A 26,308-nucleotide genomic window follows, 5' to 3' on the forward strand; every position below is an offset into this window, starting at 1 on the left:
CTGCCTCTGCCTCCCTAGTGCTGGTATCAAAGGCTTGCACCACCACTGCCCAGTAAAGCTTTGGTTCTTAAAGGGACCCTTGCCTACTTTATTCGAGATGTTTCTTCCTACAGACCCAGGTCCTATGAAGACTCTGGAGCAGAGACTCCTCAACTGTGGAGCCCCTAGTTCCTCTACTTCAGATCTTCCAGGGCTGTGGAAAGGAAGCCTGGAAACCCTGTAAGAAGGTTCTGAGGCCTTTGATGCGGCAGGGGGAAGGGTGTGGCTGGTGTGAGCTTTTCCCTCTGAGGCCTCGGTACCTGGCAGTTCGGAGTTCTGCTCTCCTTGGAGCCTTTTCACTTCATAAAAAGGGGACCAGTCAGGATCCTGTTCTGCCGACTCTGATCCCAGTGTCACTGTGTATCTTGTGTCCCTTGTGCCCCTCTTCCTCTTTTGTCCAGTGGCTACCACCAGAGGGCACTGCTCCTACACTTTCGATTTCTCCCCCCACCAACCTGGGCCCTTTTTTGTAGGTGAACCATGTTCTTTTTTAAAAAGTAATTTTATTTATTTTTTATTCATTTTTAATTTTTAATGTGTGTTAGTATTTGCCCTGCATGTATGTATGTCTGTGTGAGGGAGTCAGATCCACCAGAACTTGTGTTACAGTTGTGAGCTGCCATGTGGGTGCTGGGAATTGAACCCAGGTCCTCTGAAAGAGTAGCCAGTGCTCTTAACCACCAAGCCATCTCTCCAGACCCAGGAGCCATGTTCTTTTTTTTTTTTTTTTTTTTTTTTTGGTTTTTCGAGACAGGGTTTCTCTGTGGTTTTGGAGCCTGTCCTGGAACTAGCTCTTGTAGACCAGGCTGGTCTCGAACTCACAGAGATCCGCTTGCCTCTGCCTCCCAAGTGCTGGGATTAAAGGCGTGCGCCACCACCGCCCGGCTAGGAGCCATGTTCTTGAAGGCTCTAGTTGGCCAGTCAGATAAACCCTGTTGTCTTAGACAGTGTTCTATTGCTGTGAAGAGACACCATGACCATGGCAACTCTTATAAAAGAAAGCATTTAACTGAGGATGACTTACAGTTTCAAAGGTTTAGCCCACTGTCATCATGGTAGGAGTGTGTCTATGCAGACAGACCTAGTGGAGAAGTAACTGAAAGTTCTATATCCGGATCCACAGGCAGTAGGAAGCAAGAGAAACCAAGACTGGCTTGGGCTTTTGAAACCCCAAAGCCCACCCCCAGTTACACACTTCTTCCAACAAGTTGCATCTGCTCCAGCAAGGCCACACCTCCTAATCCCTCTCAAGTAGTACCACTCCTTGATCAAGCATTCAAATATATATACCTGTGGTTTCCCATTCAAACCACCATACCCATTCTTGTTGCAAGGAGGGCCCGCTTGTTTATTCAGGCTGCCTGGCTAGCTTAGCCCCGAAATAACCACACAGAAACTGTATTAATTAAATCACTGCTTGGCCCTTTAGCTCTAGTTTCTTATTGGCTAATTCTTACATTTTAATTTAACCCATTTCTATTAATCTGTGTATTGCCACGTGGCAGTGGCTTACTGGGTAAAATTCCCAGCATCTTGTCTCCTGCGGATCCATGGCATCTCTCTCTGATTCTTTCCTTCTCCCAGCATTCAGTTCTGTCTTCCCTGCCTACCTAAGTTCTGCCCTATCAACAGGCCCAAAGCAGTTTCTTTATTAACCAATGAAAGCAACACAAAGACAGAAGGACCTCCTATACCACATTTTGGTTCTTTTTGTGTTGGTTTTTGTTTGTTTTGTTGACAAAAAGTTAGTGTTGAACATCCTATCCCCCTGCCTCCACTTTACAAGGGCTAGGATTACAGGTGTGTGTGACGCCATGCCTGACTCAGCTTTGTGCTAGCTGGTCACTGACCTTGGGCAGTCCACTCAATTCTATATGTGAGTTATTCCTCTATAAAATGCTACCTGATCCCACAAGCATCCAGTGGAATAGCTGACACAGAGACACTTCTGTTGTTTTGTTTTATCAAACAATATCTTGCTATGTAGCCCAGGCTAGCCTCAAGCTCTCAGTTCTTGAGACTCAGTCTCCGAGTACTGTGACCACAGGCCTGAGTCCCCACACCTGGCTAGAAAGGTTCTTTGTAAACACTGAAGTGTCACAGAGAAATGGCTGAGGATGAAATCACCTCTTCCAGAGGCTGTCACAGAACTTCCCAAGGCAGTATGATGGTTTGAATGAAACCAACCCCCCAGAGGCTCACATATTTGATTCTTGGTTCCCATTTGGTTGACTGTTGGGCGTGACTAGGAGGTGTGGCTTTGTTGGAGGAGATGTGTCAATTGGGGTGGGATCTGAGGTTTCAAAACCCCACTCCAGACCCAATGTCTCTCTCTCTTCCTGCTGACCGAGGATCAGGATGTAAAGCTCTCAGCTCCTACTCCACCATGCCTGTCTGCTTCCCTCCATGGTGATCATGGACTAAGTTTCTAAAACTGTAGCAAGTCCCAGTTAAATGTTTTCTAAGAGCTGCCCTGGTCGTGGTGTCTCTTCACAGCAATAGAACAGTGACTAAGACAGACAGTAAGCAAAGCCTTTTCTCCCTGGGCCTCCCGTGGCTGACCACCCATAGCCCCAAACAGCCCAGGAATGGTGATGACTTGGTACCATTTGTCTAGGCAAAGCACTAACTACTGTGGTGGCATCTGGGATGCCAAGACAGAGGTGAGGATGAGGTTGGGAGGGCATCTGCTACTCGGACCCTGGGATATCACAGTAACTAGTTCTACTTTACTGAATGTAAGACCAACCCCAAAGACTCAGGGAAATTTACATTTTTACCCCCATCCCTGATGCCCAGCAAGGGGCCCTAGTCAAAGATGCCCAGAGAGAAAGTGTTCAGAGGTCCATCAATGCAGGGGATAGGCAAGTTCAGAGGTCCCTAGCCAGGAATTGAGAAAAACACTTTAGGTCTTGACATTCATTTTACTTATTGTTTATTTTTCAGACAGTCTTGCTGTGGCTGGCCTGGTATTTGATTTGCAGCCTAGGCTGACTTGAGCTCCCCGCAATCCTCCTGGCATAACCTCCTGAATGCTGAGATCATAGGTGTGTGCTACCACACCTAATTGGAACATTCTGCCTCCCAAGTAGTGGGATTATAGACATGTGCCACTATGTCTCCCTTAAAACCCTAGTTTAAAACGTTCTCGATGTCTTTTTTGTTTTGTTTGTTGGGTTGTGGGTTTTGTTTTGGTTTTTGGTTTTTCAAGATAGGGTTTCTCTACATAGCACAGGTTGTTATGTTTTTTGTTTGTTTTTGTTTTTTAAGACAGGGATTTTTTTGTACAATAGTCCTGGCTACCCTGGAACTCACTCTGGAGAGCAGGCTGGCCTTGAACTCAGAGATTCACCTGCCTCTGCCTCCTGAGTGCTGGGACCAAAAGGTTTGCACCACCACTTTCAGGCTGCTTGTTGTTTTTTAAAGATTTATTTTTATTTTTATTATGTCTTTGTGTGCTGTGGGTCTGAGTCCTCGGAGGCCAGAAGAGGACATTGGATCCTCTGGAGCTGGAGTTGTGAGCCTCCCTACACGGGTGCTGAGAATCGTACTATAGCTCTCTGGAAAAGCAGAAGTGCTTTTCACTGCTGAGCCATCTTTCCAGGCCCTGCTGCTGTTTTAAGACAGGGCCTCAAGTAATACACATATGCTGGCCTCGAACTTGTTTTGTAGCTCAGGCTGGCCTCGAACTCTTGAACTTTGCCTCCTAGATGCTAAGATTATAGGCATGGTGGCATCACACCTGGTTTGAAGCCTTATTTGTTTTGAGACAAGGTCTCATTCTGTAGCCCTAGCCCAGAACAGAACTTGCTATGTAGCCCAGGCTGGCCTCAAACTTGCAGTAATCCTTGGTGCTGGGTCACCACGTTTGGCAAGACATTCATTGTTTAAATGTGTTACTCCTGAACATTTGGAAGTCTGTAAGAAGAGTGAAAGAAGTAAGGGAGTCCATCGGGGAAGCGTAAACCTTCAAGTAGCCCTTCCTCCACCCAGAGCAGAGACTGGGGATCATGACTGAGCTCCATTAGGCAAGACAGAGAAAGAAAAGGGCGATGCGCCTATTCCTTGTCTACTGGCAAGGTTGCAGTGGGCCCTTAACGATGGGCTTAGAATGCAGGCTGTTACCTGAGAAGGCTGTCTCCAATAGACGCTGCACTTGACCTGGTTCTCAGCAGACACTCTGGCCTGCAAGTATGTCCTGGAGGCACTGGATAGATGGGGACTGCTCGCCCCCTGCTTCCTTCCCCAAGGCCTCTGAAGGAGGGTTTGCATCTGTCTCTTCTCCTGAGGAGCTGGGTCCTCTGTGGAACCAGAGACTTTGTTACCCACAAACCCCTGCTGCCTTCACCTTGCCAAACTGCCACTGTCTTGGAGCCTCAGCTCACAACCACTTCTTCTCAAGATCCTTCCAGAGTTAGCACAGCAGCCTCTGGCCTGCCTGCAATTCGCCATGCAGCACGAGCTGGACTTTAGTTTGCAAAGACCCTCTGTGTCCACCGTGCTGGCACTACAGGTGAGCACCACGACTTCTGGCGAGGGCCCAGATGTGGATGCTGGATGTCTGGTTCTAACATCAGCCCTGCGTTTCTGCCTTTGCTTTGGCCATTACTCACTGGTTCCTTTTTTTTATGCTATGCAGGACACTGAGCCCAGGGCCTTGTCCATGCTGAGGAAATGTCTATAATGGAGCTACACCTTCAGCCCTTATCTCATTATAAATTATATACATCTAATACATAAGTATATATAATATATATGTATGTCTTAATCTTATTTTTATTTGTATTGGTGTTTTGCCTGCATGTATGTCTGAGTATCAAATGCATGCAATATCCTTAGAGACCAGAAGGGGGCAACCAACTTGTCATGTGGGTCCTGAGAATGGCACATGGGTGCTCTTCATCACTGAGCCATCCTGTAGCCCAGGGGTTCTCAACACGTGGGTCTGTGTGTGTGGGGGGTAACCTAAAACCATAGGAAAACACAGATATTTATATTACAATTCATAAGAGTAGCAAAATTACAGCCAAGTAGTTGCAATGAAAACAATTTTGTAGCAGGGGAGACGGTGTTACCACAACATGAGGAACTCTGCAACATTAGGAAGGCTGAGAACCACTGCTCTAGCCCTTTTATGTTTAAGTGTGTGAGCGCTTGGAGGCCATAAAGGAGTGGCAGATCCCCATTATGCTGAAGTTACAGGTGTCTGTGAGCCTCCCCACCCTCGACGTGGGTGCTAGGAACTGAAATTGGGTCCTCTGGAAGAGCAGCAAGTGCTCTTACTAGGTCCCCTTGTTTCTTTTTTTTTTTTTTTTTTTTGGTTTTTCGAGACAGGGTTTCTCTGTGGTTTTGGAGCCTGTCCTGGAACTAGCTCTGTAGACCAGGCTGGTCTCGAACTCACAGAGATCCGCCTGCCTCTGCCTCCCGAGTGCTGGGATTAAAGGCGTGCGCCACCAACGCCCCTTGTTTCATCACCTTAAGCACAGAACCGCTCCCAGACAGCATAGCAGGAGCTTTGCCCAGACTGGCACTCATTGTGCAGAGGCGCATTTCTGACACTAGGTGACAGCATTGGGCAAAAGTTCTCTCAGAACGCCTAGGCCGGCGCCATTAGGTGAGTGAAAACTTTTTAAAAACTTTTATTTCTGGTACAAACGATAAATATTTTGCATTAAAAATCTGGAATTCAAGTTTTCCTTGTACTTCATCCTCTCTTCCTGCCCCAGAACCTTGCAGAAGTACTTCAGTCCAACGGGAGGAAGAATTGGTGCTTGCTTGCTGAAGCAGCCAAGTTTGGTCTCAGGAAAGGCACATGTGGTGATCTCTGGGGCAGCAATCTCCTGCTCCCTGGTGCCTCCGAGGCAGAGAGAAAGCACTTCAGACACGGGAGTTGGGTCATGAGTCCCCAGAAGTTCCTCTCTGGTCAAAGGTCCCTTTGCTGGTGGGGAAGGCATGATGTCGGCACATACACCCCCAGAACAAGTTCCACAGAAGAAACCTGGGCCCGTGCATTTTGATTGCATGTATGTGGGACATTTCAGGCGACATGTAGAGGGGAGGGTACCAGTCTGAAGAATGGTTATCCCTCTTTGTCCCCCAGATGGGCACAGGTAGGCATCAGGGCTGCCCAAGGTTGTCCCTACAGGGCGACACCCTTTCACAGTCAGGCAAATGAGGCCTTGGCTTCAGCGTCTGAGGCACAGGAAGGGACCTAAGGCCCCAGATAGGGTTGCTACATCCTCTGGTGGCCAGTGAAGAACTTGTGGACCCAAGCAGCTCTCCTTGGTTCAAGCTCCCCACAGTTAGGGGTCCTCATCCCAGAGGCACAACTGCCTCTGGGGTACATAGAAGTCAAAACTGTAGTTCTTCCTGCAGCTTCGGATGCCACACTTGTAGGGTGCTGGCCGGTCACGACTGTGGCAGTACTTGAGCATGCAAGGGTACCAGGCCAGGCTCAGACTGTAGCGGCAGGCACAGGGTTTTCCTCGATCCCTCACTTGCCCACAGCGGGGCAACTCTGTCTGCTCCTTGGGGAGGGCTTCAAACATTGAACCGTCCACACCTGGGGAAAGAGGCAAGCAGGAAGAATGTAGGAACATCTATAGCCCAGGACAGTCTTCTCTCCTGTCTCCCCTTCCAAGGCTGCCCTGCGGACAGACACAGGGCTGAGACCCAGGCCTGAGGCAAGGCTAATGGGTACATCAAATCATAGCCATCCTCTTCCACGGAGTCTCAACTATGTGCTAGGGATTCAAAATCGGTCCAGAGAAGTTCACTGACATGGCTAGAGTCACACAATGAAGGGGGTGGGGGTCAGGACCAAAAGCAGGCCTGTCTGATTTCAAAGACTACACTGGGTCAAGCAGCCACCAATGCTTTAAATAAAACTACCTGAAGGACATCACCTGAGTGGGCAGGGCAGGGATGGGGACAGATATGAGAAGAGCACGTATGAGGAGTGACAGGGACCCACCCGACCAGGACTCTGCTTGGTGACTATGGGAAGGAACTAGTGCTAGGGTCAGGCCCGTCCCTTCATTTGGGGTGTGGTCTGGTATTAAGGACATGGCCACAAAGTTCAGCCCTGCCTTGGGAGGGGCAGGCTTCTCTATGTGCAGCTGGCTGGGCAGAAGGCCCAGGAGCAAGCATCTTGATTCTCCCTGTCCTTTCTACACACAGGACTTGACAGTCCTAGCAAAGGGACCTGGAGAAGGGCCAGCGGAGTGGCAGAGGAGCCCTGAGGAGCTGGGAGGAATCCCTGAGGGTTCTGGGAGTGATGCTGGCACCAGGGACGGTGAGACGCTTCCTGTGAGAGGTGCCAGCGGACATGACAGCAGGAACATCTGTGTCTTCACTATGGGTAGTGACAGGAATGTGGTGAAGTCTCCTTTCCCAGACCTGGCAGGCTGTCTCCTGTGAGTTTCCTCATTCCAGCCTCGTAGTCACCACCTCCTCCAGAAGCCTTCCTGACCTATCCCAGCCTACCCTGGGGGGTTTTGCCCTCCTCCCAGAATGCCTGTCACTCATGACTTCACACTCACACTTAACTGGTGCCAAACAGATCTACCCGCCACCAGCTGCAGCAACAGGGTGTCCACACTGGGCGTGTCTGTGTGGTCCATCCCTGAGGGGCCTCAGGAACTCGCCCCCAAACACAACAAAGAGTCACTCAGCCAACCTGCTTCTCCCTCTTCCCACCGAGGGCAACCCCCCCCATGCTGACCTCGCTGCTCCGTCCAGAAGCGGACATCCTCCTGGCGCGTGTAGATGGCCTCAGCGGCCTCGGCACACACATTACGGAGATGGGGACTCAGCAGACCCGCCTGGCTGAAGTTCACGGCGACGTCCATGTGTAGCTGCTCCAGACTCCGCACTTCTTCAGCCTGCCGCACCGCACGGGGGTTTTTCTGTAGATGCAAGAGGAGAATATGCCATGCCCTCCTTGATCCCAGGCCCACGGAGCCAAGGCAGTGGAGGGGCACCGAGCCCCAACCCGAGAAACCAATGCTCCAGGGGGCAGTAAAGGCATTTCTGGCTTCTACTCGAAGTGGGCTGTATACAGAACTAACTTCTAGAGCTTGCTGGTAAGTTCAAGGTACAGCTGGGAGACAGGCTAAGGGTAGGTAGGCTAGGCAAGCTGTTCCAGGGTACATGTCAGTGTGGATCATATGCTTGCTGAATCCAAGGGACTAAATCTTTCCAAGAAGAGCAGGCAAAGGGGGGGGAAGACGCCACAAGGCAGCCGAGATGGGCTATGGAAAGCTGGCCCAGGGAGGGGTCCAGTGGTCAGCGAGTTGAAAGTCTGCAAGGGGCCTTTCTGACGCACTTTCATGGCTGAGTTCTGATTCTAACCTGCTCCTCAACAAGGAGGCAAAGGCCCTACAGACAAGGTCATTTGTCCAGTATCCCTAGCTAATGAGGGACACAGGGAGAGGTGGAGGGACACGGGGAGAGGTGATGTTCAATACATCTTCAGAATCCACGCCTCTATCTCCACCCAAAAAGAGGTAGGGCCTGGGCCAGCAGCTTGGGGTGACCTGAGAGTTGGGGCTCCGTAGAGATTAGAGATCTGGGGCTCTGTAGTCAGTCTGGCCTGGAGCAAAACCAGGGGACTGGGACTCTCAATGACTGAGGTGTTGAGAGAGTGTGGGGAGGAAGAGCAGGGTCGGAGTCTGAGTTTGAATGAGGACAGGGTGACCTCAAGGGTGGGAACTCTGGGTCAGGGCCTGACCAGACAAGCCTGGGGTGGGTGCTCACCTGCCGGAGCTTGGCCATAGCCTCACTGGGGATAATCTCATTGTGCTGCAGCCGGGTGACAAAGCAGAGCGCTTGGAACTGATTCTGCCCCTTCTCCAGCTCCCCCAAGATCAGGGCTCGGAAGATCTTCACATCCTGAAGAGGAAGAAAGACGATGGAGACCAGCTGGAGGGAGAGGACCCCAGACCAGCCCTGGAGAGGACAGGCCTGGACACTGCCCCAGCGCCTTCCCCAAAGACAACGCCTTCTCCTGCCCTAGGAAACGGCTTATCTTTTCCATTTATACCCGTGACTTCAAAGATCACACCTCAAATGTTTCCACTGCTTTCTGGAAAATTGAAAACTGAAGAAGTTTTCAAAAGAACCCTTTGACCATACAGACCTTCATCTCAAAAAACGACAGCACCTGTTTTTGATACAGATTATCTCCCTTTAGTGGAGACCCCAGTGTCCTTAATCAGAGAGGATCGGGGCTCTGAGACCACTGGGCAGAGCGCCATGGGGGAGGGGCTATGTTTTTTACAAGCACCCATTCCAGAGCTTTCTGGTACTCAAAACATCCCTGGGTATTCTGCAGTCAGCCTAGTCCCTGGCCCTCTACCTCCGGGATCAGGAGGCAGAAACAGCCGGCTGCAGCTGTGGCAGCCTTCGAAGGCTGGAAAGGCTTTACCTTTTCTTTCCCTCTCCACTTCCCCTTTCCCCACTTGGGTACTCATGGCATGACCAATGGGCCAACAGCTCCTTCCTGTTCTGAATCACTGCGTGCATGAGGGAGGCTGGAGCAGGAAGAGTGAGCAGAGCCTCAGGCACTATGTGTAGTCTGGTTACAGCTAGAGCCTTCTGCTGCATCCTCTACACCCTGCCCCCCAACCCCAAGCACCTTGCCTTTCTCACCTACGACATCCCTAACTCTGCTCCTCCCCGGGGAGAAGGAAGTCAGCAGGTCCTAGTCAGGAGAGGTATCAATCTGTGAAGAGCCCTCTTGCTATGGGGGTACCCTGGCCTCAGCCACTATGGCTGGGAACCTTCCTGGTCCCTATGCCAATGACTCTTCCTGGACACCGGGAGATGCGTCCCTAGGCTTTTCATTGTTCAACACTTACACCTGGCCGGCCCCACCAGGAGGCCCCTTCATTGAGGGCTTGCTGTACAACTGCCAGGGTCCAAGTGTTCGGTGAGCAGGGTCAGAGTGTTCCCTGGGATTCTAAATATAGGCAGGGAGGGGTAGATGGTTCCACCATTAGCTGCCCCAGGCTTTTCCAGGCCTCACTGTGACGGGGACAGCTTGTGTACCTGACAGGTTAGTGTGGAACTTGTGATATGGAAGGAAAGAGCCCCGAGCACTGTAAGTAGAGGTTACTGCCATCATTGTAGCAACCAGCAAATGTCACCGATGATCTGGGACAAGTGCCCATCATCTTTGTTTGGGTTGAGACAAGGTTTTCTATGTAGCCCTCGTTGTCCTGGAACTCGCTTTGTAGACCAGGCTGGCCTCGAACTCAGAGAATCACCTGCTTCTGCCTCCCGAGTGCTGGGATTAAAGGCATGTGCCACCACACTGGGCTAAGCATCTTCTAAAGCCTGTGGATTTCACCTACCCTGTAACTCTATAAGGAATCTCTTGCACTTTTACTAGAAATGACTTTAGCAATGACTTTATTATAAATGCTGGGGATAGGAATGGGGAGAGCAATTTCTTAGAAGAGAGAAATGGAGTCTCCGCTGGGGAGAAAGGTTCCACGAGGCCCCTTCTCATTCAGCGCCTTGGAAGGAAGGTGAGTCAGCTTGGCTTCACTCCCACTTCCTCTAGACAGGAAATCCCTTCTTGGGTCACCATGCTGGCATCTCCTTATCCTGCCAGCCTGGGCCATCTGATCTTCCATCCACTCAGGTCGGCTGAAGGGACACTGGGGCTGATCTACTGGTGGCAGATCCCATCCCGGGCACAGTTCCTGTCAGGTGGGAATCCACACAAGATCCCTCTCTCTCCGAGAGTCTGAGTCAGGCAGTACCTGGGAGGTGTCTCATGTAGGATCCAAAGTCCACCTTGCTGGTATTTTTAGCTCTGCCCCTTGTGGGAAGGCTATCTGGATAATGCCTTCTTCTCTATGCCACATGCACGAACTACTGGGTGGCTTCAGGGCTGCTGAGGGGCTCAGTGAGCAGCCAGCCACCTGCCCACCATAAGCAGTGGAAGGCACCGAACATTTAGAGCCAGACCTGAGACTGGAAGAGCTCTGCTTGAGGAGCTGATAAGATGGCTCAGTGGGCCGGGCGGTGGTGGCGCACGCCTTTAATCCCAGCACTTGGGAGGCAGAGGCAGGCGGATCTCTGTGAGTTCGAGACCACCCTGGTCTACAAGAGCTAGTTCCGGGACAGGCTCCAAAGCCACAGAGAAACCCTGTCTCAAAAAAAAAAAAAAAAAAAAAAAAAAGATGGCTCAGTGGATGAAGTGCTTGTCATACAAGCACGAGGACCTGAGTCCAATTACCAGCACCTATGGAGAAAGAGGGTTTGCTGGTATGTGCTTGTAATACCAGCACTGAGGACAGAGGCCAGAGGATCCCTGGAGCTTTCTGGCTAGCCAAGCTAGTCTAATCCATGAACTTCAGGTCCCAATAAGGGACTAGCTCAGAAAAAAAAAATGAGTAATGACACCTGAGGTTGACCACTGGCTTCATCCACACACATGAATATGCATACATGTTCACATGTAGGTGCACACGTGCGTACCTGTGCATTCATGAATACATAGCTGCTGTATGCACACTGCTTGAGACACCACACACACACACACACACACACACACACACACACGAAACCTGCTTGAGTTTCTTCCCTGTTTTGGAATTAGAAACCAACAGTAAATGACAAGCACCAGGTCCTACCAACAGGGAAGCTGCCTGGGTGCAGGAGGGAGGGCTTCTGGCCGAGGTAGAGGAAGTCCTCTGTTAACTGTGGAGGGCAAAGTTTCACTGATGTTGATAACTGGGGAAGAGAAACTGCTGTTACCGTGTGTCAAATGCATTGCAACATCTTTATCTGAAGTCGCATCGACAGGCGGCGGGGCTCAACTGTGACAGAGCCTCGATTGGGTAACCTGCTCAAGGTCATGGATTTAGGGGCAATGCCCCTGGGATTTTAACCCAGGTAGTTCAGGCTGTCCCAAAAAGTAGAGCTCTTTCCCCAGAAAACACAGTTGCTTCCTGGATCTAATTTCCCTGATGTTAAACTAAAGAAATAGGCTGAGCACGTGTAGTGTATTCCTAGTACTTGGGAGGTGGAGGCAGGAGGATTGCCAGTTTGAAGGCAACCTGGGCTACATAGAGAGATTTTGTTTCAAAAGAAAATGAAGGAAAAGCAGAATCAGGGAAGAAAGGAGGGAGGGAAGAATGAACGAACTGAGGCCCAGGCCATAGAGCCAGTAGAGCAGCAGACAGGACTAGAGCCAGGGTCACTTTGAAAGACCCCCATACTTGAAAGACCCCCATGCCCATGTACTATGTTAAACTTTGCTAAAATTTAGCTGGGCCCCTCAGCTCAGCCGATGCTAAAACTGGGTATCTATGGGTTGCAGACTCACTGACTAGGCTAAGAAGAGGGAATCCTCCGCCCCCCAAGGCAGTCTATCTAAATTGTCAAACTTGCTGCAGAGTGCTCTATCTAGCTTTGTGGTTTTTGGGGACCACTCCACCCATTCCAAGACATCCTATCTAAATTGTCAACCCGCTACAGGGTTTTTCGGGGAAATTCGGGAATAGACACGGGGCCGTCCCCAGGGTGAGCTAAGCCCGCCAATTTGAGAACCAATGAACTGCTGTTGCTAGACAAGCCTCTTATGTAACTCCTAAATCCTTATAAATACATGATGTGCCATCAGCCTGGCATGCTCAGTAACTTAATTGTAACTTAGTTGCTGCAGCATCCATAGGCGCCTGTGTAATCAATAAAAACACCTCTTGCTGATTGCATCTGTTGGCCTGAATTATTGAGACTGGGGGATTTCTCCCACCACCCTTGAAAACGAGGGTTTTTCAACTTCCCATCATATTCATCTGGCCACTATCGCTAAACCCTTGGTTGAATGCCCAAGAACATGGCAGTTCTGCTCTCACTGTGTGTGCCTAACAAACAGCCTGACGCAAATAAAGCACCAGGCAGAAATATCACCTACCCCATCTAGCTGCACTGTGAAAAACTCTTTCTATCCAGGTTCTCTGGTTTTCTTGATTCTTTCTCTCCCCCCCATCCCGCCCCAAGCCACATGTCCTCTGCTGGTCCCAGGGAGGGGTGGGCATCACATCCTGATCCCCTAGCAAGGCTCCAGAACAGACAGAAGGACAGTGTGATGGAGCTCCTCTGCGGGGCAGATGCATTGGGAGCATCTGGACAGGTGTTAAGTCCAAGCCAGATGGAAACCCGGCTCCCAGCCTCTTTCCTTGCCTAGAGTCCCCTGGGATGATCCACCTAGACGTTGTCAAATGCTCAAGGCAGACAGCACAACAGGGTAAGAGCCTTTGGCAGGGGACAGAGATTTAGCATCTGAGCCTCCCAAACTTGGAGGGCTCTGCAATGTCCTTTCTCCCAGGAACCTTCAGCCCATAAGGAAGTACTGTGGCATACAGCAAGAAGAGGCCAGGCAGGGACAGGGAGGGTTGAAGTTCTGTCTGTGAATGAGGCAACATATCACAGTAGCTAAAATGGAATGCTGAGAGCCAGGGCTCCCTGCTTTGGTCCCTGGCCTTGCTGCTACTGGCCACATAACCTTTGGGGGAAACCAGTGTAAAATTCTCTGAGTCTTAGTTTCCACACTTGCAAAACAGGCCCAGCAAGAGTACTACCTTGAGGGACTGCTGGGAGCAATGGAAAAGTGATAAAGCTCAGGACATGGGTGGAACTCTGGGTTTCTCCCCTGATTCTGCAATCCCTCGTCCCTGATAAGCTCAGGACGTGGGTGGAACTCTGGGTTTCTCCCCTGATTCTGCAATCCCTCGTCCCAGACATCATCTACTCCAGCCCTGAAAAGTGGTAAAGATTGCTCTGTAGATGGACTCAAGGCCCAGGCAGGTCGGGGACCCCTGTGAGGCTTGCACGCAGGAAATAAGCAGGAGAACAAGGACTAGTCTTTCCCTAGGCAGGACTTTCACAAGTTTCTAAAAGGCAGAGGAAGAACCAAGTCTAAGGGCCCAAGGCTGACTTCACACAGTGAAGTCACACTTATACACACTTACACCTTCAGAGCGGGTATAAGGCCTAGAGTTGACGTCTATGCTCACTACTGAGGGGGCAACAGATGGGTAAGGGAGTAGCTGTCCTTGTGAGGGCGGGGCTGAGGTGGAGGGAGGACAGGAAGGCTCCCTAGACGGAGGGTGGTCCTTGAGATGGAAAGGATGCATACTTTCCAGCCAAGAGTGAGGTAGGACATCCAATCACCCCTCCACTTTGCTGGCCTCGACCATTTAATGTCGGCACTGTCTGCACTATAAAGTATACCCTAGAGGCTGCCACCTCAGGCTCTTGCCCACAGTAACTCTCAGGTTGCTTCTATATTGAAATACAGTTCCTAACATGAGCAGTGTTGGATCATTTCCTGGACCTTTCTGTGAGTCTGTTACTCAGAGGGGATGTCCCACACCCGAGGAAGGTGGACAGAAGGGATCTGTCTCAGCTCCCACACACCAGCTGCTCAGGCACGGTTCAAGGACAGGATCTCCAGTCCTTAGAGCCACCTTCCCAGTGCCCAGCCCACCTCATTTAAATTCTCTCCTGGACTCATTGCTCCAGGCCAGGGGCACATCTCCTTCTCAGTGCACTCCTGCCCGCTAGGACACAGCGGATGCTCAAGAAATGCCTGGCCAGGCAGACAAAACAGCAAGGGTATGAGGGGGTCCTGAGACCAGTGGAGGGCCAGGTGAGATGGAGATGGGGAGCAGGGGAGGGTGGGAGGTGGCTCAAGAGGCAAACAGCAAGAGTGGCAGGATCTGGGGTCTAGGAACTGGCTGAAGAGCCTGGGCTTAACTCTGCAGGTCCCTGGATGTCACTATTGGGTTCTGAGCCTGGGGCCGGTGTGGTTCACATCTGGCTTTGACTCAGTGTGAGGCTGTGCCCCAGAGGGTATACACTAACTCTAAAGCCACTCGCGGTCCTTGTATTACATCTGCTTGGGCAATGATTCATCCAGGTCCTCTGTGGTCTGGCTCTGGGGTCAAAGACAAGTGGCTGGAGCCTGTTTATGTGGCAGCCTGGGGCTGGCACAGGGCAGAAGCTCCGTGTTCACTAGCTGGGCGAATGGGTTCAGTATCTTCTTGGCCTTACCTATGGGAGGGACACACTCCAGCAAGCGGACAGTCAATGGCTTTTTCATTCTAAAAGGCCACTTCATGGGGTCACGAGGGGAAGGGACTTCACTAGTCACACAGCTGTAGGGCCAGCACCAGAAAGCCAGACTTCCCTACTCAGTGCAGTGTTCTGCTTCACCCTGAGGGGATTCCTCTGCGCCCTCCCCCACCAGTCTATCTTTCTGAGACCCACCGTGTTTCCCAGAGAGAGGGGGGCTACTTTTGGCTCAGCCTTGATGGGGTTCCATGGGAACAGGGAAATGACGGCAGACAGCTGTGCTGGAAAAACACCCGTGACAGGAGACACCCTGTGTGGGCCCTTCAGGCTGCTTCCCCAGAGAGGCTCAGAGAGTGCTTCTGCAGGGGGAGGGAGGCCTGGGCCTGTGATGGGCCAAGACAGGAGCAGCACGGCCCTCCATGGCTGTCTGTGAGACTTAGAGAAGAGGGCAACACACGGCTTGGGCCACTGTTACTGGGATATTACTTTACCCTCAGTCAGTCTAGCCCAGCTGACACACCCGAGTTTATACTGGCTTTCCCTACCCCTGGGCTACAGGCTGCCATCTTTCACACAGATCTGTCATTCTTTTCTCACATAATGGCTCCCATCACACACACACACACACACACACACACACACACACACACACTCAGCAGGCTCTGCCTCCCATCACACACATACACACACACACACACACCCTCAGCAGGCTCTGCCTCCCATCACACACACACACACACACACCCTCAGCAGGCTCTGCCTCCCATCACACACACACACACACACACACACACACACACACACACACACACCCTCAGCAGGCTCTGCCTCCCATCACACACACACACACACACACACACACACCCTCAGCAGGCTCTGGCTCACACATTATCTCACCCACAGCCCAACCACTCTGCTCACACACACCCCTCACAGGCGCTGTCAGCCATATAGCATCACCTCGGCTCCCCTCACTCTTTTCAGGCTCCCAGACTCCAGCTCCCAGCGCTCCAGGACACCCTTCCTCATCACACTTTCCACTATGCTACAGAGCAGCTGAAACCTACAGGGGCTCAGGGAGCAGAACTCTGTGTGTGTGTGACAGAGACAGCCCAGGCCAGATGGCACTGGCCACTGCTCCAGGGCCTGCACAAAGCAATACTTACCCCCACCCCTTCTAGCCCCACTCCCCTTGCTACTGGCCAGTTGGGGGCTCAATGCCTTCTGGGAGTGTGCTCTGCCATCCCCATCCCCTCATCAGCAGAGCTCGTGACTCTGGGGCCCTGGCTGAGCCAATCTAAATATTTATCCCTCAGCTCCTGGCTGGAACTGCTTCATGACCAGACAGGGGCCAGATTCACTAGGCTGGGCTGGGGAGGGCAGACTCAGGAGCCCCTCTGTAGCTCTGTCTAGGCTCTTTCCCAGGAGGAGAACCGGATGCGCTCAACCCAGAGGTAGGATGGTACAGGAGATGTAGGCACCCTCACTGTGCACACAGACCTGGACAGATGCTTCTTGTTAGGGGGTTAGTACAACTACTCCCAGGACCCATGCCCCTCACTGCCAGTTCCCAGCCTTCCCAAGAGCCCCTCACGCTCTGTCAGCCAAATCCTAAAGGTCACTGCCATCCTGACTGCCCCAGGGGAACAATGTGAGGCTTTATGTGGATCAACTGCTTCCCACTGTCTAGCTGACTCAGAGCTCTTGACATGGGGCACTACACTTCCTTCTCACTTAGATTCCAGCCTCCTTCACTCCCTGTCCTTCATCGGAATCCCCACTGACAGGTAAGTAAACACTGGCCAATTTAAAGGACAGAAGTTCCTAGTGATGAATTGGTCCCTAGTGCAGAAAAAAAAAGTTGGAATTACACATAGGGACGGAGAGATGCAGTAGAGGGGCCTGCTTGGCTCCCTGTATTGGGATGACATACATTTTTCATAGGTCCCTTGTTCTGTAGAGTCCCCTCAGTCACTCTGCCCAGGAGAGTCACAGACCTTGAGCCCAGGCTCACAGACATGGAGCCCAGGCTCACAGAGGCTAAATGACATCACACAGCCAGCAAAGGGAAGAAAAAATGCAGGGAGTGATTGGTAATACTGGGGACCTGGCCTTTTACCCCCCAGAGCCACCCAGGGCACTGTTGAGAAATCAACCGTGGATTCCCGGGAATTATGAGTTTGGGGAACAGGGCCCATACCAGCTGCATATAAAGAAGTGTTTGTGGATTCCTGTGCACTGGGTTCTTCCACACTCCTCCTGCCTCTCCACAGTGTGTTCCATCCTTCTCGAAGGAGCCCAGGCGGAGTGCCAGAGGAGCCCAGTCAGTCAGAATGTGGTACAAGGATCCCTGGGAGCTAACCCTGAGTCACTACCAGCTGTCTGACCGAGCTTGTCACCAATGTCACCTCCAAGCTGAGTGTGTGCCTCTGAAGAGAGCAGGCAAATGTGCCTCATGATGCGGCAGTGTGGACAATTAAGATCACTGTTCCATACAGGAAGCCACATACCCAGTCTGCATCTCCAGGGTGGGTCATCCGCTTGCCTGCCTGTGGGGTAGGTGTCTGTGTGAGCTGACCTGCTACTCCTCTACAGCCTGAGGAGTCCAAGAACAAATTCCACCCATGCCCTGTTGTGGAACAGAATATTTGTTCAACTAAGAAAAGATGGGTTACATCTGTCTGTGTTGCAGAATAATTGTTTAACTATGTAAAGATAGGTTGTGTTTCTTCATGCTGCATTTGTTAACTCGTGTAAAGGTGTGTTGCTTTGGTTTATGCTGCATTTGTTTAGCTATGTCAAGATGTTGCCTGGCTAAGGCACACGATTGGTCTAATAAAAAGCAGAACAGCCCATAGCTAGGCAGAGGAGGGATAGGTGGGGTTGATGGGTGAGAGAAAAGTTGGGCCAGCAAGTTGGGGGCCAGACAGACAGACAGACACAGAGGAAGCAGGAAAGCATGCTGGACAGTATATGGCTGCAGTAAACAAGCCTGAGCTCAGCACACAGATGAACAGAAATGGGTTAGTTTAAGTTAAAAAGAAAAAGAGGGGCTGGAGAGATGGCTCAGCAGTTAAGAGCACTGACTGTTCTTCCAGAGGTCCTGAGTTCAATTCCCAGCAATCACATGATGGCTCACAACCATCTGTAAAGAGATCTGGCATTCTCTTCTGACCTGCATGCATGCATGCAGGTAGAACACTGTACACATAATAGATAAATAAATCTTCTAAAAAAATTTATTAAAAAAGAAAAGAAAAAAGGGCAAGCTAGAAACAAGCCTAACCTAAGCCTAAGTACTCATAATCAATAATAAGTTTCTGTGTCTGTATTTGGGAGCTGGTTGGCAGCTCAAAGAGAAAGCCTGCTACAACCCCCCTTTTCCTTCTGCGGCAGGCTACACTATTGACTCCAGGTGGTGGATTTCACCAAGAGTCAGGTTAGGACTCCATCTGGACATAGCTTCTCTGTCAGGGGGTGGGAGGAGATGCCAGGGAGCGCACTTGATCACAGGCAAGACTTTGCACTCTGACCCAAGGAGGAGTTAAGCAGATATGGAGGAAGGATTAGAATTGGACAAGAGTCGTACACGCCCTTTAGTTCCTGTAAACTCCTGAGAAAATGCTCTGTGCTCCAGAGTTCTTCCTCAGAAAGCACATCCGGGGTACAGAGATGGTTTCAGTTAGGAAACTGCCTGCTGTGCAAGCATCAGGGACTGAGTTCAGATTCCCAGTACCCGTGTAAGGAGCAGGGCACTACTGCACACACCTATGATATTAGCGCTGGGCAGGAAGAGACGCAAGAGACTCCCTAGAGCTCACTGGCCAAGATCAGTTCAGTTAGTCCTGCTGAATCTGTGAGCTCCAGGGTCAGTGAGAGACCCTGACTCAAAAATACGGGGTGGGAAGTGATTGAGGAAGGCACTTGATGCCCAGTCTCTGGCTTCTAACATGCATCTGTACCCACATGAACATGTACACATGCATACATCCAAACTCCGCACACAAACCCAAACACAAAGTACTTTTTTTTTACTGACCTCTGCTACCCAAGGTTTCTAATCCACCACATCTTCCACGCCAAACCACAGAGGGCCCAGCACAGGGTAGGATTTAGGACCTTAAGACCTGCTCTTCTTGTCCGACACCAATGTGATATGATATCCTCTTGGGACAGTGTCCATGTAAAGTCCTCGCTGACAACATCCCACAGGAACCCCACCCTTGATCTGGGGGTGATCTGGGACAAGCAATCTGATGCTTCCTGGATGGTTCTTTCCTCTGGCTTCCACTTGCCCATTGGTACCCAGGACAGGAAGCAAGTTTCTAATCTCCCTGGGTTGATGGCCTTTTCAAGTAACCCTGGGCTAAGTCATGGCACTATGTGACTCTTGATATTGGCATTCTCTTCCCAGTTTCAGCCCGTGAATCTCCACAATCCCTTTCTTCTCCACTTTTGGAGTGGGAGTCCTTCTCTTCCTCCTCCTCTTCCCCACCACCCTGAATCAATCGCACAGGACTTTCTTCATATCTTGCAGCCTCACCTACCCTCTGTGGCCAGCCCCAAAGCAGGCTGCTTGCGACGTGACTCATTCCTTCCCCTGCTTTTGGACATTCAGACAGGGGGACAGAGAGCTTGGACAGAGATAGCATGGGGGAGGGAGTCAAGAGGGCTGTCAGATAAGCAGCCAGAGACAGATGGTAGCGTGCCCGCTATTACTGTGCTCAGTGGCTATATACACACAGTTCATATTATATACGCAGGGTTTGGATGATAAAGAGTGTTGCTCACCGTGTATATTAGGAGGAGGAATTCCTATGCGGAGGGCATATAAATTTAGGCCCAAAGTATAAACGCTGCTTACAGCACATTGGGGCCTGGGGGATGTAGGGTGTAAGGCTCAGCGTGCATGAGGCCCTGGGTTCAATTCCCAGCACCAAAACAAACTAGAGTCAGCAAAGGGAGAACAGCAGATTCATACTACTTGGTTTTGAAATGAGGTCTCATGTAGCCCAGGCTGGTCCTGAACTCACTAAGTAGCTGAGGGTGACCTTGAACTACTTATCATTCTGCCTCCACTTCCCAAGCGCCAGGATTACAGCTGTGCACAACCATGCTCAATTTATGTGGTGTTAAGGATCAAACCCAGGACTTCCTGCACAGTACAAAAACACTATCAACTGAGCCTCATCTACAACCACTAGCACCCTCCCCCACCCTCGCCGCTTTAACAGGATCTTTCATAGTCCAGACTGGCAATCACTTAAAGAACCCCGTTGTCTGACCCTCCTGTTCAGATACTCTGTTTTAGTGGGATGGGGTTCCGCCTAGGTGTGAGGAGCCTGCAAACTTCCCAGGGGACTCTTCAAAGCCACTGAACCATAGCTACTGGCATTCTTTCAGAACTCCAGCTCAGTCAGCCTGGTGCGCATCAGCCTGAGGAAGGGCTCCAGAGCAGTGACACAGAATAGCCAGCCATGTGACAGTCCATGCTGCTCATGGGATCTGCTAGCGTAGTCTGGGCTCTAGTGTCCCCTAGCGTATGGATGACTACCTGCTTGACCAGCTTCGGGGCCAAGGTGCAGGCAAGGCAAGGAACAGTCAGTAGGTAGGTGTTGGATGTCTACCTGGGAAGAACGGCAGGGCTGGGAAGAAAGGGTGCAAAGGCTGGGACCCCTCCTGCACAGGGGTGTCACAAAGACCTGAGTTTGCTTAGATCATGGTTGACTGTTGAGGGGGCTGGCCACTGATCCAATAGCTTCCAGAAGAAGCTGGTAGTTAGTGGAGGCTCATACTTAGAACCCTATCTCTTGAGACCGTGAGTGGGGCAAGAGGATCAAGAGTTCCAGGCTAGTCTTGTGCTAACACTTTCCTCAGAGATTGAACCAGCCCATCCCGAGGAAAAGCTCCTGAAGTAGGAAGTTAAGCAACTCAAAACAGCTTTAGGAAGTCCCTGAAACTGACCAGATACACTAACCCCCCTACCCTTCCTTGCCAGAGTAAAATAAAAACTGAGTTTCAAGGAAGCTGAGACCAGACCAGCTGCCTAGAAGAAGCAAAAGCCAGCGGAAGTGCATGGAAGAAGCTTAGACCAACCGAGGCACCTGAGAAGGACACTCTCCGACCCTCTGAACAGCCTGTAGGCTGTGCAGTGAGCTCCAGGTTCCCAGCTTTCTGAGTGGTCATCCAGGCTGGGGGGGGGGGGCTTGGTGATGCAGCCGTCTTTGAGTCATTTCTGCTCCTGTAAGCAACCCCTCACCCATATTCCTGTAATCAACCCCAATAAAATTCACTGGTTCACCAAGCTGGGCTTTGGTCATTTTATACTTTGGTCTGTCATGATTCCCTGTCTGGGGTAAGTAGATCTATGAGTAGCATTTCCCCAAGAAAAGTTGTCATACTGCATAGTAAGACTCTGTCTCAAAATTAAAAGATTAAAAAAAAAAAAAAAAGGTTTCAGACTATCCTGGATCACAAGGAAGTTCAAGGCCAAGGTCAGTCTAGACTGTATTTGGAGACCTTGTCTCTGAGACAGAAAGAAAACAGGAACAAAGTGGAACTCAAGTCTTCTTTGGGCTCAATGTTGATTTTCTCTGTGATCTATTGCCTACCCTTTAACCTCTTTAACCCAAGCTGAAGAGGAAAGAAGCTGGCTGAACCGTGGAGCGAGGCAGCTTCGGAGCTAACGGTTCTTCATTTCCTGAGCCTCTGACACAGCATTAGAGACAGAGTGGGCACACCATGTTCAGCTCTGCCCCTGACCTCAGGACAGGCACCAGTGTTAACATAGTTTACAGACGAAGAAAGGAAGGCCCAGAGAGATCAAGCAGCTGGACCGAGGTAGACCAGCTGGCCAGTGGTAAAGCAGACTTGCCTCATTCACTCCTTACTGTCTCTTCCAATGGTGATCAGATGACAACATCACTATTCCCAAAAGGCTTCAGGATGATTTTCCCCCCTAAACAGCCCCTAATGGGCATGGTAGACAAAACCAGAGCTGGGCCGTTTTTTATAGGAGGAAAACATTACATCTAGGCAGAGCTTTCCAGTGAAAATCTAACAAAGGCTTTGAGGCAAGAAACCTTAAGAAGTGAGCAACAGGCAACCTGTGGGGGAAGGACCAGGCACAAAGTCCCTCTGGCTGGTAGAGGCAACATGCTGGAGTAGACTAAACATTGTCCTCCCTAGTCCCTGTGTACCCCACTCCACCGTGTCCTGAGCCAAAGACGAGGCTGACAAGTCCTCTGACAGCTGGCTCTCCACTTTCTGTGACGTACACCCCCATTCCCCCACCCCCACGAAATTGGAGATGCCAGGAGCAGGTGTGAAATGCCAGCTCTGGGTCAGCGGCTAACCTGAAAAGCAGACTTTTGAAAACTAGGTGAAAGTTTGAGCCACCATGGCGATCAACATGCCATCCACTCTGAATGTTCCCTTCAACTGAGCAGCCAGATGTCCCCTGCCCCAAGCTCAGTCCAGCCCTCACTGCAGGTCACTATCACCCCTGTCACAGCCTCCAGTGCTTCTCTGCTTTCTTTCCTGGTCTCCTTTCCGGGTGGAGCAATAACAACCTTTTGTAGCCTTCTGTAGCCTTAGGCTAGAAAAGTTCCACTCCACTCCACCCAGCTCGGTTATCAGAAGTCTTGCCTAGAGGTGGCGAAATCTATAAGGCTCCAGGGTGGTCACCACACAGGGCCCACGGGCAGGAGGGTGGGACACTAACAGCACGTTCTCTGGCAGGCTTTTAGGTCAGAGGGTTTAGGGCGGAGATTAGATCCCCACTTGTGATTGATTCAGACTCCATTTGCATCTTCCAAGCCCTGAACACCATAGATAAAATGTTCCTATCAGCTCCCCTTCCTCTGTACACTGGCTTGTCTGCCCCGCTAGCATCTAAGATCCCAGCTTGGGCCTGTGCGGCAAGTATGGGCTACCATTCTGTTAAGTCCTCTGTCAAGATGACTCCCTGGGCCTGGGCCAGATCACCAGTCCAGCCTTGCCCCTACTCCACCCAAGGCTAGATCTCCTCTGCACCTCATATCTCATGGGGTCTCTAGCTGGCTGCCCAGACTCTGCCCCCTCCTCCCAAGCTCTCCAAATAATTCGTTTCACAGAAGCAAGAGGGGGGCTAATGGGTCCAGGGTCTCTCTGTTGCCCAGCAATTTAATATACCTCACTTCTCTTCTCCCCCCAAAATAGAGAAGCACAGCGCCTCCTTTTAGGGGGGGAAGCTGAAAGGAGATGATTAGAAGATTCTCCCCCCCCACGCCCCATAAGATAGGGTCTCATTTAGTATATATCCTGGCTAGACTTTAACTTGCGTTCCTCCTGTCTTAGGATCCTGAGCACGGGATGACAGGAGTGAGAACATTCCCCTTCAACAAAAACTTATCCATTTTCTTTTCTTCAAGATGTTTATTGTTGTTGGGTCACTGTCTGTCACCCAGCACCCCTGACTTCCAGTTCCTGATAATCCTAGCACCTCTTCTTTCCCTCTTCTGGTTCCCTCCATAACACTGCACACACACACACACACACACACACACACACACACCCCACGACACACACAGCACACACGGGAAGGGGAGAGGGAGGGAGAGAGAGAGAGAGAGAGAGCAAAATTGTAGACTTCACTACCCTGTCAGACTTGGGCGAGACACTGACAACCTTTTCCAAGTGAAGGGGGCCTCCCCTCCCCCAACTTTTCCTAGGTCCTCTTGCTCCAAGCTTTCCAGCCCTCCAGGTCCCGGAGGAGAGAGCAGCTCCTTGGCTTGGGAGGGACCAGGGGCAGAGAGACAGCTCTGCAGGGAAAATGATTCCGGAATGGTGCTCCAGGGCTGGAGGTCTTGAAACCACTTCCTTGCCAAGTACAGAAGAGGAAAGGGACCTGACTTCATACCACACTCACAGCAACAGGGAAGACCAAGGTCCCCGATGCCACCTGTGGATTTCTCCCTTTAGTCACAGAAACTGTTGCCAGAGGGGAAGCTTTGTTAACGCGCACTTTGTCGGAGTGTCAGCTGGGAGTGGCGAGAAGGAAGCAGGGACAGGGGCTGCTAAGTGCGTGAGAGGGGCCTTGGCTGATCAGAGCCAAGTAACTGAAGGCTGGAGGTGTTAGCACAGGAGTTCATTGATGGGAATAAAGGACCGATCTGGGTGCTGGAGAGTTACAGAGAGGAGCCTGGCGTGACCTTGGGCAAGTTACGTTCCTCTTCCCGCGCTGCCTTTCTCTTCTGCAGGTTTGAGGGTGCCTGCGACTTCCGACGGCTAAGCTCGAAAACAACCCCCTCCCGAGGGCTGCGGGGTGGGACAGGACCAGGGAGGGTGCCTCACCTTCTTGAAATCCGCAGTGAAGGAGATGAGAGTGCCGTCGGGTTTGCGCAGCTCGAGGCTGATGCTGTCGGCGTCGCTGTCCGCTTGCAGGCTCTCCTCAGTCACCTGGCCGTCGGGCAGCCTCACACGGACCCGCAGCTCCGCCGGCACGCTTCCCGCGTCCACGCCGCGCGGCGCCCCAAGCAGCAGCGGCGACAGTAGTAGCAGCAGCAGCGGCAGCGCGGGGCGCGCCGAGGGGACGTCGCGGCGGCCGGGGGGCCGCATCCCCGGGGCCCCCGGCGCGCCGCGTGGGGGAGGGGAGACGCTCCTACAAAGTTCGCCCGAAGTTAGGGGTCCGGTTCAGGGATTGCCGGCAGTCGTCTCCTCAGGTGGGGAGACTCAGCCCCGAGGTCCCCTCGACGTGCTGCGGACTCACGTGGGCCGCGATCAGCCACTCACCCCGAGTCCCGGACAGTGCCCCCCGTGCGTGTCCCCCAGTCGCCGCGGCCCTAGTCGCCCGGACTCCTGAGCTCTCGACTCCGTTCAGCACTTTTCATTCAATCCCACCCCCCGTCACTTCCTTCAGAAAACAGAAACCACCAGGACCTGCCTTAAAGAGACCGCGCACCTCTTGGCCCTTAAAGGGACCGCGGTGGCCCAGAGAGGGGCGGGGATTGGGGACCGCGGCTCAGCCGCTTTGTGGCCAACGCTGGCTTTCTCTGGGTCCCTCCCTCCCGCCGCGCCTCGTCACCGGCCAGGCCTTGTCCGGAGTTTGCGCTCGGGGCAAATCCCTTCTTCCCATTAAGGGCGGGGCGGGTGACTCTTCCACCCGCCCCCCACACCCCTCTGGCTTGTTCTGGTGCCACGTGGATGAAATAATCAGGCTTGGATTTTTAGGGGTTTTGCTTAGTCTTTTAGTTTCTCTGACACAGCGAATTTCTCAAATGCGGCTGGGGAAAAAAAAATCAGGCCTCACCTCGCACTCTGTCTTTTCCTAGTCGGGGAGTAGAGTTGGGGGTTGAGAGCTATTTGTGCAACCATCAGGTGTGAGCTGTTTTGGTGAGTGAGACCGACAATCTGGATCCGATTTTCAAGGAGCACTTTGTGGGCCGTTATGCAGTTTCCCTCTCCGGTGTTGAGTTGGCCTTCTCCAGTCCAGCCCACCTCCCAGGGCCCCTGCTCTTTTCCGGTAATACACTGAGCACAGCCGGGGAAACGCTAGATTCCAGGCGGCTGGGGACACCAGATTGGGACAGTCGTGCTTCACGGTCAAGGGCCATAAAAAGACAGCCCTGCCATGCCAGATACTCCAACAAACTGACTGAAGAGACTGGGGGTGTAGGATTTCTGCCTGCTTGGTGACATGCAAGTGTACTTTAAAGATTCTTTGATTCTAGGTGTCCCCTGGTGAACCCCTGGAGAGTGTTGAAGAGGCCATAGAGATAAGGTCCTCTGGGGATGTTCACAACCTTTTGTTCCTCCTGTCTGTTGCCACTTCTGATTGTTCCAGAAGTTGTCTCTGGGGTCCTGATGGGTGAAACCGCCCTCCCCCCTTGCTCCTCAGCTTCTTTCCTTCCTAGGGGATCTCCACCATTAACAGCATGAGCCCTTCCTTTGGCACACATACAAGACTCCATGGGACTTGAGAGTTCATCTCACACAAATTTTCCAAACCTCCAATATCACTTTGATGCTTGCTAAAACACAGCTTCCTGTCCATTCCCAAAAAGGTCTAAAGCCATGGAGTTAGCACTCTGTATGGTGATAGACACTTGGTACTTGGCAGGGGGTTGAACGTGAAGGATCCAGAATGAATGGCATCTTTCTTGGGGAACCACCTCCCTGGAGGACTTCTTCACCCTGG

General features: G+C 51.6%; 1 protein-coding gene across 1 annotated transcript; it reads right to left on the minus strand.

The window, feature by feature from the left end:
- Positions 1–5,659: 5,659 nt before the first annotated feature.
- Oaf (out at first homolog) lies at positions 5,660–25,117 on the minus strand. The gene is made up of 4 exons (XM_057767830.1): positions 24,466–25,117; positions 8,797–8,931; positions 7,763–7,946; positions 5,660–6,601 (listed from the first exon to the last, which is right to left on the minus strand). The coding sequence occupies exons 1-4, from the start codon at positions 24,727–24,729 to the stop codon at positions 6,342–6,344; spliced, it is 843 nt and encodes a 280-aa protein (XP_057623813.1). The 5' UTR covers positions 24,730–25,117; the 3' UTR covers positions 5,660–6,341.
- Positions 25,118–26,308: the final 1,191 nt, after the last annotated feature.

This window comes from Chionomys nivalis, chromosome 4, assembly GCF_950005125.1.
Source record: "Chionomys nivalis chromosome 4, mChiNiv1.1, whole genome shotgun sequence".
In the NCBI taxonomy this organism is placed as follows: domain Eukaryota; kingdom Metazoa; phylum Chordata; class Mammalia; order Rodentia; family Cricetidae; genus Chionomys; species Chionomys nivalis.